General features: G+C 55.1%; 2 protein-coding genes and 1 long non-coding RNA gene across 3 annotated transcripts; 1 reads left to right on the top strand and 2 right to left on the bottom strand.

The window, feature by feature from the left end:
* Positions 1-723: 723 nt before the first annotated feature.
* Positions 724-4,555, bottom strand: GAPDH (glyceraldehyde-3-phosphate dehydrogenase). The gene is made up of 12 exons (XM_039560060.1): positions 4,493-4,555; positions 3,941-3,984; positions 3,262-3,361; positions 3,020-3,126; positions 2,843-2,933; positions 2,562-2,677; positions 2,364-2,445; positions 2,066-2,217; positions 1,886-1,964; positions 1,573-1,656; positions 1,323-1,420; positions 724-1,026 (listed from the first exon to the last, which is right to left on the bottom strand). The coding sequence occupies exons 2-12, from the start codon at positions 3,961-3,963 to the stop codon at positions 957-959; spliced, it is 1,002 nt and encodes a 333-aa protein (XP_039415994.1). The 5' UTR covers positions 3,964-3,984; positions 4,493-4,555; the 3' UTR covers positions 724-956.
* Positions 4,555-7,084, bottom strand: LOC120410301 (translation initiation factor IF-2-like). Its single transcript, XM_039555410.1, has 3 exons — positions 7,026-7,084; positions 6,644-6,912; positions 4,555-5,039 (listed from the first exon to the last, which is right to left on the bottom strand). Exons 1-3 carry the CDS (start codon positions 7,082-7,084, stop codon positions 4,555-4,557), a joined length of 813 nt encoding a protein of 270 aa, XP_039411344.1.
* A 105-nt stretch (positions 7,085-7,189) lies between these two features.
* LOC109144170 lies at positions 7,190-13,268 on the top strand. Its single transcript, XR_002044756.3, has 5 exons — positions 7,190-7,336; positions 10,570-10,740; positions 11,960-12,124; positions 12,744-12,957; positions 13,070-13,268. It is a non-coding gene; the product is annotated as an uncharacterized LOC109144170 (long non-coding RNA).
* The last annotated feature ends 361 nt before the right edge of the window (positions 13,269-13,629 follow it).

The following is a 13,629-nucleotide window of genomic DNA, read 5'->3' as shown; positions in this document are numbered from 1 at the left end:
GAGATGCTAAATTAAGCTGCTGAAAACAGAGGGCCATGTGATTTTGTGCAGTGTATCACTTATCTGTCCTACTGGTCACAGGTCATGGAAGGCTCCCGTCCCTGCCCAGCAGCATTCATGCTTCCAGAACTAATGCAGGCAGAGGGCTGACACTCACCTTGCAGAGATTTGCTGCTCAGCAGCTTAACTGCAGCTGCCCTTCCTTACGCAGAGAATTAAGCCAGAATTAAGACTGGCCACCACCATGCCGACACCGGCCTCCCACACGTCCCTAGGCAGCCATTTCCTCTTGGGCAAAACCAATTCATTTTAAAAGGTAAAAGCAACTGAAACACCCTCCTTGTAACACCAGGAAGTATCTTCCTTGTCCCTCACTGAGGGAGAGGCAGGAAGAGAATTAGTTTCTTGCACCCCTTTACCAAACCAAATGCGAGAGTCATCTGCTCAGCACTTTTATTCTGCATATGCCTGTCAGACAAGCGAATGCAGAGGTAAAAGGTGGATGGAGCCACAGAGCTGCTTCCCATCCTGCCACACAGTCCTGCTGTAGAGCACAGCCCGGCACCACACCTTGTTTTGGCTCACGGGCTGGAGTCTGGGCTCTCCCATGTGGAACAAGCAGCTCAGCAGGCAGCTGGTGGTGACTGTGCCATGCAGGCACCTGCAGCTGCTCGTTACATACATGCCCTCTTCTCCCATCTCCCCCTGACAGACAGACAAGGCTTTTCAGATGGTGATCACTTTTATTGATGTAAGGTGGTACACAAACAGATCAGTTTCTATCAGCCTCTCCACCTCCCCCAGGTTCGGGGAGAAGTTGGAGGAGTGGGGGAGACAAGGGAACAGAACTGGCCTCTCACTGCAGGATGCAGAGCTAAGCGGTGGTGAACAAGGGCAGGGGCTCCAACAAAGGAGAGTCCTGCTTCCCTAGGCAGCAGGGGGGCTGTGTGCTCGGCTTACTCCTTGGATGCCATGTGGACCATCAAGTCCACAACACGGTTGCTGTATCCATATTCATTATCATACCTGGGGACAGAAAACAAGTGCTGTCAGGGCTGACCCATTTCTTGCACCCGTTCTTCCATTCTTCCTGCTCCTCTGCCCCATCCCCAAAACAACTGAACTCCCATCCACCCTCTGGGGGCAGGAAGGAGGCAGCTACAGTAACTTCAGGTAAGAAACAATCTCACTCCACAGTGGGACTGGAGCCACTCTACACCACAGGGGTCTGTGCATCCACCTGGATCACCAGCAGTAACCAACAGGACCCAAATCTGTAACCTGTCTGTGCCAGCCCCCCCATCCCCCAGGGCTGCACCTACCAGGAAACCAGCTTGACAAAATGGTCGTTCAGTGCAATGCCAGCACCCGCATCAAAGGTGGAGGAATGGCTGTCACCATTGAAGTCACAGGAGACCACCTGAAACAGAAGAAATTGTAACGCATATGGTTGCCCACAGCCTGAATCCCAAGTGCCCAAACCAGGATCCTGGCAATGCTGCTGCCAAGAGTCTTTTAGAAAAATGAGGCAAGTGCCAATAACCACAGGCCAAGAGAGCAGGCATTCCTTACCTGGTCCTCTGTGTATGCCAGGATGCCCTTCAGGGGCCCATCAGCAGCAGCCTTCACTACCCTCTTGATATCATCATACTTGGCCTGAGAATAGACAGATGCACGGTGCTCAGATCCCAACTCACACAAAATGTCCACGGGGACAGGGGAGGGAGGAGACACACATGGGCACACCCCAGCACGTGCTCTTTTCACAAAGATCACATCTTCAGGACAAGATGGATGCAGAGAGGGTAATTCCAGGTGCAAGACAGAGCTTAGAGGAAGGAGGGGCAAATCTGGAAGTTGTTAGGACCATATCCACAACACTTACTGGTTTTTCCAGACGGCAGGTCAGGTCCACAACAGAGACATTAGGGGTTGGCACACGGAAAGCCATTCCAGTAAGTTTCCTGTGAGAGACACGAGTCAGCAAGGAACGGCATCTGGCACTTCTCCATCAGCCTAGGAATGTTCTGCCTCCTCCTGACACCCGAGAAGGGACAACACTCACCCATTGAGCTCAGGAATGACTTTTCCCACAGCCTTAGCAGCTCCAGTAGATGCTGGGATAATGTTCTGAGCAGCACCTCTACCATCCCTCCAGAGCTTCCCAGAGGGCCCATCCACTGTCTTCTGTGTGGCTGTGATGGCATGGACAGTGGTCTGAAGAAAGAGCACAGGACTAAGAACACAGCCAATACTCTCCAGAAAGAGCATCCCAGGTGACACCGGGAGAACAGATGCCTTCCCTCTCACACGAGGGAATCTGTGGATAGGTCACCCTCCTCAGCACCAAGCTGTAGACCTACCATAAGACCCTCCACGATGCCAAAGTTGTCATGGATGACCTTGGCCAAGGGCGCCAGGCAGTTAGTAGTGCAGGAAGCATTGCTGGGGTAGAGAGATAAAGGCTCATCAGCCAGAGGCAACACGTCCACTGAGGTGAAGTGAGACTCCTGGCAGCTGGTAAGAGCTGCAGGCCAGAAAACATGTTCCTCTCTCCTTACCTGACAATTTTCAGAGACTTGTCATACTTCTCGTGGTTGACACCCATCACGAACATGGGAGCATCAGCAGAGGGGGCAGAGATGATCACACGCTTGGCACCACCCTTCAGGTGAGCCTGGAAAGAGAGATAAGAGATTACATAACTCAGGATCCTTCCAAGCTTGCTTCTTCAGATTTCTTCTTCACAGCTCCATTTTGAGCAGCTCTGTACATGGTGATATGCCCCACAGGCAGAAGCAGCACTATCCCGTTCTCTCCTGTGCCTATGTGACATACTCACCCCGGCCTTCTCCATGGTGGTGAAGACACCAGTGGACTCCACAACATATTCAGCACCAGCATCTGCCCACTTGATGTTGCTGGGGTCACGCCTAAGGAGGAACAAAATTTTAAGAGCTGCTCCATGACACACCTGCTTTCAATCTCCAGAGGTGCAATAGGGAAAAAAAATACTTACTCCTGGAAGATGGTGATAGCATTCCCATTAATCACAAGTTTCCCATTCTCAGCCTTGACAGTGCCCCGGAAGTGGCCGTGAGTAGAGTCATATTTGAACATGTAAACCTAATAAAGAGCGGGGGAGTGAAAGGTCAGGCATTCAGGCTGCCATCATCCTCTAACACCCTGGGAAGCTACTAGAACAGATCCAGAGGAGCCCTACTCGGAAAGGCCCAGAGGGGGCACTGCAAGGCAACTCACCATGTAGTTCAGATCAATGAAGGGATCGTTGATGGCCACCACTTGGACTTTGCCAGAGAGGACGGCAGCCCGGGTGACCAGGCGGCCAATGCGGCCAAATCTGGAGAGAGAAAGACAAGGGTGAGGAGGCACAACAGGGAACCTGCCCAGCTGGGAATGGGAGGCAGTTCTTGGCAGCCTTCCCTCGGGATCATCCGCTGCTCCCTGCCCGGCAGGGTGGGAGGAAGCCCTGCAGCTCGTCCAAAGGCCAAGGCGCCCCGGTTAAAGATTAAGAGCGACCCCCGCCCCGGAAAGGTCAATCGCTAAATTTACTGAGAGCCCCGGGGATCCGGTTACTCCTCGGCCCGGCACGAGAAGGTCACATCCCCGGGGCCGCCATCGACACACGATCCACCGGGAGACCTTCTGGTGGGGGGCTGCAGGGATCCCTGAGAACTGGGGGGAAGGGGAAATTGGGGCAGCCGAGCAACGGCAGCCCCTTCCGGGGTGAGTCACCCCGAATCCGAAGGGAAATGAGTCAGCAGCACCGCTCTGCCCGGGGGGCGCCGGCGGAGCGGGACCGCCGGGATTCAACCTCTCCCTCTCCTCAAATCTTTCCCCTCGCCCTTGAGGCGACCTTGCCCCCCTCCCCCATCGGCCCCCCTAAATCCCTGCTGGCACCGCCGGCCCCGGCACTCACCCATTGACTCCGACTTTCACCATCTTTGCCTGTTCGGGATGTTCCTGCGGGCAAAAACCACCGGTGGGGGAATGAGGGGAACCGGCAATAACCGCCCCCGGCAGCCGCGCCGTTACCGTCCCACCCGCGCCGAGGGGCGAGCGAGCGGGGGGCACGGCGGGGGGGCGCGGAGACCGCGCGGGGGGGGGGGGGGGCCGCGCTCCGAGGTCGCCCCACCCCCCCCCCCGGGCGATCACTCCCCCGCCCCGGGCGATCAACCCGCCTCCCCCCCCGCGACAACCATCCGCCTCCTTCTCCTCCTCCTCCTCCTCCTCCTTAGGCGACCACCCCCCACCCCTATCCCTCCTCGCCTCACCGCCCCCCTCACGCCGCCCCCGCCATTTTGCGCCGCGCCGCCTTTGTGCCCGTGGGCCCCGCCGCCACGCGGCCCGCTCCGCCCGGGGCTGCCGCCGCCCCCGCCAGTGGGCGGTGAGCTTGTGTGGGGAGAGGGTTTCTCACACGCCCATCCCCCGCCGCCTCTCCCTCCCCCCGCGCATCTCCCCCGCCCGGTACCTGCTGCCTCCGAACCGCCTGGCGCGCAGTGAGAAGGTGGCGCAGCGCCGCTCCGCCGCCCTTTATAGCCGCGTGAGGGTAGGGCTGGGGCCCGCCCCGCCGCGACGCCGTCGAATGGCAGCGCGGGGGCCGAGTCGGGCTACGTGCGCCCGTGTTGCGGGCGCGGCCGCCGAAGACCCCCCTGCTTCCCCCGCCCCGCCGCCCCCCGGTAACAAAGGCCCCGCGCCGGGAACGGGGGGTCCGCAGCGATCACCCTCCTGTCGAGCCACCCGAAGGGGGTTGTTGGTGGTGATGGCGGTGGTGAAAGATGCACCTGTCCTTGCGGGGAGGTGCCCCCAGGGCGGGGATGGGTGTCTGCGCCCCTGCCCGAGGGGGCGGGGAGGGACCCCCGGGTGATGGCCGGTCAGGGGCTGCTCCCGCCGGGCTCGCTGCCGCTCCGGAGGATGGTATGCGCTGCTTTCACCTGGTAACAAAGGGCAGGCAGCCGCCCGCCCCGGCTGCAGCCTGTGCCCCCTTGGATGGAGTAGTATCCAGTATCCGAAGGGACCTACAGGGAAGCCGGAGAGGGACTCGTTGTCAGGAGCTGTAGTCATAGGACGAGGAGTAATGGGTACAAATTGAAAGGGGGGAAATTTAGGATGGATATTAGGAAGAAATTCTTTACTGTGAGGGTGGTGAGGCACTGTTAACACGTTGCCCAGGGAGGTTGTGGATGCCCCAACCATGGCAGTGTTCCAAACCAGGCTGGATAAGGCCTTGAGCGACCTGCTCTAGTAGGAGGCGTCCGTGCACGTGGCACGGGGATTGGAACTGGATAATCTTTAAGGTCCACTCCAACCCCTTAACATTCCATGATTCTATGGCTGCAAGGGCAAAGGGACTGCAGGGATGCTGTGGTCACCGCGAGGGAGCAGCGTGTCTCTAGGCGTCCCCCATTCCCCCCGGCACGGGGGTTAGCTGGGAGTTCTCCTGCCCCCAGCCTGGGACGCCCGTCTGGGTGGTTTATCCAGGGGTGCTCTGGACGGGGTACCTGGCCGGGCGCTGCCCCGGCAGGCCACGGACTGCAGCGTGAGCACCATCTTAATGAGGCACTGCGGCACTGCTGCCGCTGCCCGCGGGACGTGACGGCGGAAATCCTGCTCGTCTGCCGCCTTGGCCCGCCTTCCCCGGCTGCCTGCGAGGAGGAAGCGCTCCTGGCATGGCCGCTGCCCGGTTCCCCGCCCCCATCCATGCAGGGCTCCCTCCCCGAGCCCTGCTGTCTGCATCCCCCGGCTCCCCGTGGGGCAGGTGCGGCGGGACAAACCCATGTTAGGTACAACGCCCAGAGCACGCACAAACCCCAAAGCTCCCGTCCTGGAGGAAGGTGTGGGAACAGTGGGGATGCAAATCTGAACTGACGGAGCCGGTGGGGGTGGTGGGGGCTGGAATGTCCCTCAGGCTGCTCGGCTGAGCAGGGCTTTGAGGATAAAGCGGGGACAGGCTGGGGGAACCACGCAGGTAGTGGGGTGGGGGACAGAGAGGGGTCATGCACCTCAAACGTAACCCTACTCTTCTTATACCACTGCTATTCCCGGTGCTGCTGAGGGGCTGGTGGCTAAGTTTAGACCCAGCTGAGGTTACAACCTTTTCTTAAAGGCCAGGACATGGTGATGGCTCGCGGGGCACAGCAGCAGAGCTACCAACTCGTGCCGGGGTCCGTGGTGCCCCAGCCGCAGCCCACCGAGGGAGGCTCTCGGGAAAGCTTCAGCGCAAACAGGAGGCCCCCGTGTTTGCTCTGGCGGGGGCAGAGTGCGGCCGGGGTGAGCCAACGCGGCCCGTGTGCCCCGTGCCCGGTCGATACCTCACCCGTGTCCGCCCCCCCGGCCGCACCGCGCCGCAGCCGCGCGTGCCGCACGCCCCACGCGGAATGGCGGCGGCAGGACCCGGCACGGCCTCGCGCGTGGGGCCGGGGGCGCCGGGCGGGCTCTGCCGCCGCCTCCCGCCCGCCCCCCGGCCGGGGGCAGCCACCGCCGAGCGCGGACGCGGCAAATCAGTACAGCTTGTTTAATGAGCGAGTCCTCAGGCACGGGGGGCAGGGAGGGGGCTGCCGGCGGAACGGGGGTTCAGCGGCCGCGGGGGGCAGCTGCGGAGCCGGACAGCTCTTTCTCGTACCGCCGTGCCGCTTCCTCGCTGCCGCTGCCTCCCTTCTTCGGGGCGGGAGCTTCAGGGCTTCGCGCAGCGCCGCGCCGGGCTGGTTCCCGAGCCGTGCAGGTTCCCGAGGCTGGGTGCACTCCGGCTGCGGGGAAGCGGGCCCGGTGAGCCGCCCAGCGGCGTCCCGCCCGCCTGCTCTAGCCCCGGCCGAGCCCCAGCACAGCGCCGGCAGCCCGGGGCGGCCCTGGTCCCGGCCCTTGTCCCGGCGACTGGCCCCACAGCCTGCCCCGCTGCCCCCATCCCCTCGCTGTCTGTGTGCTCAAGTCTGCCCTGAACTTCCTTGCCAGCTTGCTCGAGCCCGCACTGTTGGCCCTCTCACCTCGGGACCCTCCAAAGCTAACACCCCAAACCACTGAAGGTCCCGATTCGGTCCAGTTTCAGCCCAAAGCAACCCCTGGGCATGGCCTTCCAGGCCCAATCTCCAGGCAGTGCCCACTTGCGACTGGCAAGGTTTTTGCGCCAGAGGGATGGACGGGCAGCTCTAGCCCCAGATGGGAGGAAGGGGAGAGTGGAGGAGAGCAGCTGAGGACCAAAGCTGGAGCCCTCCTTTGTGTCCTCTTCGGTCAGCGTGGACTCGGGCTCCAGGGGCAGCAATCGTGAAAGGAGCATCTGGGATAAACAGAGGAGAGCAGGATGATGCCTGTGCTTCTGGTGGTAAGCCTTGTACCCCTGGTACCCCACTGCCCACATCCTCCTTAGGGCTCAGGCAGGACATGAAGTGATGCCTGCCGACAGCACTGTGCCTATGACATTGCACCCAGACACAGGGAAGGGCTTGACCAGCAGCTCCCACTGTCTGAAATGACTTTGCTGTCCGAAACAGCAGGCAGACAGCTGCTATGAGCTCTGCCTCTGGGCAGATTGCCCTGCTCTTGTGAAACTGCACACACATCCCACCCTGCCCTGGATTTAGAAGGTAACTGTCTTCAGTCCTTGCTCCTTTTGTGGCTGCTGAGCACCTCTGTGTGCTCAGGCTGCTGTGCAGCATTTCATTTTTTCCAGACGGCTGCTGGGAAGGATGGGCCTGCCTCAAATACCTGCTGATAAAAGATGAGGGAGAGGCAGGAGCAGAGCAGGTGTGAGGAAGGGGGACTCCCCATCTGCTGGAAATCCTCTAGGTTAGCTGTGCTGACTGTAAACCCCCAGCACTGCTGGGAGACAAGGGTTGGGGGGTGTGTTGGATACAGTGGAGGCATGGCATGGCTGCCCAGAGAAGCAGCCTGCGGGTGCCGTTCCACATCTGTCTCTCACATGGATGCTGAGCTAAGGCTGAAGATGCCTTTGTGCAGCTCTTAGTGGTAGCAAGTTAAGTGAAGCGGACACGGGCATCAGCAAGGAGCGAAAGTGGTGAGTCATAGCAGGATCAGTCTTGTGATTTTAGTTCATGTCCTGACTATTTCCCTGTGGCTTTCCCAGGGTGATGTAAAGGCAAGGTGCTGGGGCTCAGGTTAGGGTTTGGGTAAAGGGAGTTGGCTAGATTTGAAAGCCAAAAATATTATTGCTGTAATTGCTGAGGATAAAAGATTTACTCAAGTGAAGAAGCCCTTAGCTAGCATCCTGACAGGGCTCTTGGCCTTAAGGAGGGTCTTTAAGGGGGATAGTACTGAGCTTAGGAGCAAAACTCTTGGCCTAACAGAATGCATCTTCTCTCTGAAACATCAGAACCAGGCACTGAACATGATGAAAGACATGACTGTAATATCTGGTGGCTGCTGACACAGAGTGGGCTTAGAGAGGACTAGGCTCTGCCCTGTTAAAAGCTTTTGCAGAGCGCTAAAAAGCTTTTGTCTGTTTCCTGTCTGGAAATGCTGGTGCTCCTTAGGGGCTGGGTTGTAAAGTCAGCCTAGAGCTGAGTCTGCTGAAGGGGAGAGTCCAACAAGAATAGACAGCAGCCTCTTTGTAGCTGGAATTTGCGACCACCTCTCATTCGAGGTTCAAACACAACCTCCCCTCCTCCTCCCCTCCTGAAATCAACCTCAGCTCTCTCCCAGTCCCTCCTACCTGTAGCCTCTGTCCTGGTAAGGACACAGTCTGAACACTGGCAGAGAGCAGAACCAAGAAGAGGAGAAATGAGCAAGGCCACGACTGAAGCCCCAGCATCTTCTTCTTAGCCCAGGGCTGGCGGGAAGCAAGGCAGGACTCACAGCATCCGTGTCGGATGTGGTCCCTTGCCCCTCTCTGCCTTTATAGCTTTCGTTCTGGCAGACGACTGGCCCCAGCTCCCTGCTGAACCACCCCCTGGAGCTCCTTAACCTTTCAGCCCTTTTGTCCAGGGTGATGTATTTCAGGGTGAGCTCAGCAAGACCCCTTCCTCTAAAGAAAAAGGACACAAAGGTGTTTACTGAGTGTCTGGAAAGACAAATGTGAGTTGAGCTGCTGCTGGCCAGGACCTGGAGGTGTCTGTCAGGGTCAGGGATGGGGTGACACTTTGAAACACGTCTTGAAAAGAGAATATTGAAGGCTGCATTGTGTCAGAGTATTAAACATAGTCCTCACAGGCAGAGTGCTGTTAATGCTGTTTCTCTAATCAGTGTAAGCATGAACTGCAGCTCAGCTAGAGCTAGGCACACTGCTGGCTGCACAGAGGGGACACAAATTCAGCTCTGTGACAACACAGGCTTTTGTTTTTAATATTTATATCTTGGTGAGACGGGCTGGGAATGAAGAGCTTCTGCTGCAGAAGATGGGTGAATTCCAGTACTATACAGAATTCATAGCAGTGACTGGAGCATGGGTCTAATACTATTTGGCATATAATTTGCAGGCTGTTTGTCCCAAGTCACCATCTGGAGGACTGGGCTGAGTTTCCAGAGGAACCGTCACAGAAAAGAGCTTGTCGAGACTCAGCTTGCACTTTGTCAAGCTCAGGCACACAATGGGAGCAGGACAGCAAGGAGCAGATTCCTACCTCCTAAATCTTCTGGCCATTAGTTCCCCCCACTTTGTTTACATCTTCCATTTTACTGTAGTTTCTCACCAGCTGAACAAGGCAATGAGGTCACTGTTTGGAGATCAGGGTGCACAAGTCAGCCTGGGTGTGAAGACAGAAAGTAATCAGCAAAGTTTGACAGGGGAGAGGAATGGGGGGACCCCAGGATTAGCAATGGATGTGCTGGGAGAGTTTAGCAACACCCCAAACTTCCCTTTGTTCAGTACTGTTGCACAAAACAGTCAGATCAGAACTTGACAGGAGGTGTTCTGCTGCCTGCTTTTGTGTATTTTTTTCAAGGAAAGAAGAAAATTGGAAAAAAGTCTTCTGCAGAGATAACAAAAGTCACAGTTCAGATATGTCTGTCTTTCCCTCCTTCCCTCCCTTTCTTCCTTCCAAGCATTTTGCACTTGCAGATGCAGATTTTTGGGTCCATTTCTTCCCTGCCCAAGGAGACAAAGTTTTATGAACCATTTTGCATCCAGTCCATGGAAAGTGAGTAGGGGGCTTCAGTCTGGAGCACTGATGCTGGAAGCAGTGCTTTGCACAGGTGGGGACATCCAATTTTGTTAGCTCCACCCGATGGCTGCGACCCACGGCTGGTGCTGTTTCCAGAGCAATGTGATGCTCTGGTGATCCTGTCACCCTCTTACCTGGGACAGCACATGGAGGGGGCTCCCGAGGCCCCACTGAGACATTTGTGGGAAACAGAATTACTTTCATACCAACCATTTAATCTACAAAGCACAGGGCACTGCTGGAGAGTCGCGGGACGCACTCCCCATGTGGGCGTTCGGATGGGGTGCCTGGGCACAAGCGGAGTACGGGATGTGTGCACACAGCCAGCCCCTCCTTGTGCTGGATGCAGTAGGGTATGGAGCTGTGTGGTGTGAAAGTTTCAGAGGGATGGAAAAGAAAGGAAGGACGGGAAATGAGTACATGTTCATGCTGCATGCAGGGTGTCCCAGAGGATGCTGTTCTGTACTTCCCAGTCGCATGTGGCCATCCAGAAACAGCTGAGTCAGTGTGCTCGAGGACTCCTGCTGCCGCAGGACGGCCGCAGGCAGGCGCAGCTCTGCTGGAACGCCCCGGTTGCATGAGTCAGAGTCAGTCCTTTCCTGAGTGAAAGGTAAGTGCAAAAGCAACAACGCTTTGGTTTTGATACAAAATGTAGCAAGTTTGATCTGTCATCCCTTGAATGGGGTGGCCCCCGTACTGCAAGAGGAATGCCAGAAATGTGTTTGCATCTGCTCCAAAATTCCAGTCCACTTGCACAAAAACTGAGCCCTGCAGGTGGACAGGCTCTGAGAACTCAAATGACAAGTGCCCTCCTTGGGTTCAGCAAGAGCTGGGGCTGGCAAGAGGGAAAGAGCCATCACTCTCCCATATCAAGCAAGAAACTTTAGAGACTGCAGAAAATTTGCAAATTTTCTTGCAGATTCTTTGTACGTTCTTCCAAATCCAGCAAAGCCTGGATAAAATGCAGGTGCTCAGTGACACAGGTGCCGTGACACTGCAGCTGCTCTGCATCCCAGATCCTTGCTGGGACTGCAGTCGAACTGAATAGTTACTCTGACATGTCCTGGCAATGACTGTGAAGTGAAAAAGGCTTTGGCAGACGAGTCCCCAATTGCCCCAGTTTTCTCAGACTCAAATAGGTTATTGTCCTTCTTTCCTCTCTGATGTTAACAAGTTTCCTTTATAAAAACCCTTCCCCCTTGGATGCTGGGGCACTGACTCTAGAGCTTGCAAGACCAGAAAAGTGGTCTCCTGCTGAATCACAATCAGCCTTCTACAAACAGTTGCTTATATAGGGAAGGAGCAGGGGAACTGGAGACTGGGAGATCTGAGAGCTGAGTGAAGTACCCTGAAGGAACACTCCTTGGCCCAAGGTGATAGAAAGGGACAATGATTGCTGCAGGCTCTAGAAGCATACAATATTCACATTCACTGGTACCATTTGTAGGAGTTCAGAGCAACCATGGTCAGGAGTCCCTACAGAATGGAAACACCATTGATCTTAGCACTGAGTAATCCCACTGCCTCAGGAGCAAGGGAGTGGGATTACTCCTTCAGCAGTGAGTTCTGGTCATTGTGGTAGCCACCAAAATATGTATTTGTGAGGAACAGAAGGGCAGCAAATATCTACTTAAGGCTGTAGCCACTGTGTAACTGCCCAAACCCCTCTTGGGTTTTGCCTCATCTTTCTTCAGGATTTCCTTTGTCAATGACACAGGACTGCTAATTCTTCCCATGTCAGAAGAGGACAGTGAGGAGAGGACCTGAACAGCCTGCAGAAAGGGACCAATCAGAGCTCTCACTCACTGACTTTTCACTTGCTTGCCCAGGCAGAGCGGTGTCTGGGACTGAGCAAAGGATACACTGCACGGCAGTGAAGGAGCCAGCATGTCAGTCCAGTCACTGATTGCCAAACCCTCCTTCCAGAAAGGTGACTGTGTGGATCTCCTGAAGGAAAAAGTTCAACACTTGTAGTGGAGAAGTATGGCCCAAAGGTGAGCCAATACTTAGTTTTAGGGCCACCTCACTTCCTCTATCTACCCATGCATATCTCCCTACTACCTCATTGTCAACATATTATCTCACATCTACGCAAGATTTATTGCTTGTAAAGCCTTGAGCCTGGGCAGACATCCATATCTGCTGTCCTGTTCTTTTTTTATTCCCATATGTGAGTGTTATACCCTGTGGGTGGTGGAGGAATCACGTATGGTGTGCATGACTGTATTTACTGTCAATGCTGTAGCTGCTCTGCCTCCTGGAGCCTTCACTGAATATTATATCAGGGAGGAGGGGAGAGGGACAATATTGCTGTAGCTTTCTGATCTTTGTATTTCACGTGATTGTCCTGTTGCTACTGGTGTGTTCTGGAGTTGGAACCTATGTGTATTGGTATTTGGCTATTAGGCTGGTGGCAAGTGGGCAGGTGTTTTCACTGAGTCATGGGACTCAAGTGTGCTGTTTGTAAATACACCTGTCACCCCATCATTCCCCCCTCTATTTACTTCTGTAAGCATTTAACATGATTATGTCCATTCAGGTATCAACATGAAAAAACATATGCTCAGGTCAGTGCAAAACTGTGCACATCCTAATGATTGCTTTTTAAAATAGGGATCAAAATAAGCTACAGCAGCTGCTTCTGCAGCCAGGCCAGAAGGGAACAGAGCAGCATGCTCGAGTTGCTGGGTGAACCCGGGGTGATCACAACTGCAGGAAGGTGGTAGATCCTCAGAGACAGAGACTGCAGCTCTGCAGCAGAAAGGAGGAGGACCCTTCCCATTCCTGCCCAGCTGGTGACTAGTCTGCTTTCTAGACAGCTGACAAGGTAAGAGGAAATAAGAGCTCTGGGACAAATGCCAACTTGCCTCTAGACAGAAGGTTAAAGGTTATTTATGTGATTAACACAAAATCTAATTTAGGGCACTTCATGTTCACAGGGCCGTTCAAGGAGTGCCAGGACTGACTTGAAAACTGATGTGGCATTCCTGAAAGGAAAGAGCATTAGTGCCAGTTTTACTTGAAACATAATTGGATTTGCAGCAACAACCTTCCAGAAAGCAATGAGACAATCAAGGGTATCAGGATACTTAGTAAGTTATCAAATTAGCATTATTAAAAGTTAATTCTAAAGTTTTAGTGCTGGGTATCTTTGTTTTTTGTACAAGAAAAAGATGCAGGTACCTTCCCCTCAAAACCCTGCTTGGCTTTACAGGACAAGAGCTTCAAAAAGGATGAAATATAAAAGGGCCTAAACCCAGCACAAGCAGATTGGTCCTGTGTTAAAAGCTGAATAGTGTAGTATAAGCACATACAAAATGAGAAAGGAATGAGCATTTTGTACTCCATGGGTAGTTTGGCTCTTCTTAGAAAGACTTTCTTCCGAAGATTTTATTTTTATTTTAATAAGAGCAGCTTATTCTCATCTGCAAAGCCAGGGCAAAATCAGGCCAAGTGGCAGCTATGTTCATCATCACTGCCTTTCTTTGTGGAGATATCA

This window comes from Corvus cornix, chromosome 1, assembly GCF_000738735.6.
Source record: "Corvus cornix cornix isolate S_Up_H32 chromosome 1, ASM73873v5, whole genome shotgun sequence".
Classification (NCBI taxonomy): domain Eukaryota; kingdom Metazoa; phylum Chordata; class Aves; order Passeriformes; family Corvidae; genus Corvus; species Corvus cornix.
Note: the sequence above shows the minus strand (reverse complement) of the source record. Positions and strands in the feature narration are given on the sequence as shown.

What these genes read in the sequence shown, in the direction of transcription:
- GAPDH (XM_039560060.1), bottom strand. Translation starts at nt 3,963, where the DNA reads ATGGTGAAAGTCGGAGTCAATGG. An exon ending in AAGTCTCTGAAAATTGTCAG is followed by an intron (nt 2,446 to 2,561) that starts GTAAGGAGAGAG and finishes TCTCTACCCCAG; the next exon opens with CAATGCTTCCTGCACTACTA. An exon ending in GCATCGTGGAGGGTCTTATG is followed by an intron (nt 2,218 to 2,363) that starts GTAGGTCTACAG and finishes CTCTTTCTTCAG; the next exon opens with ACCACTGTCCATGCCATCAC.
- LOC120410301 (XM_039555410.1), bottom strand. Translation starts at nt 7,084, where the DNA reads ATGCCCAGGGGTTGCTTTGGGCTGAAACTGGACCGAATCGGGACCTTC. An exon ending in GGGACCTTCAGTGGTTTGGG is followed by an intron (nt 6,913 to 7,025) that starts GTGTTAGCTTTG and finishes GGATGGGGGCAG; the next exon opens with CGGGGCAGGCTGTGGGGCCA. An exon ending in AGCGAGGAAGCGGCACGGCG is followed by an intron (nt 5,040 to 6,643) that starts GTACGAGAAAGA and finishes GCTTCCCTGTAG; the next exon opens with GTCCCTTCGGATACTGGATA.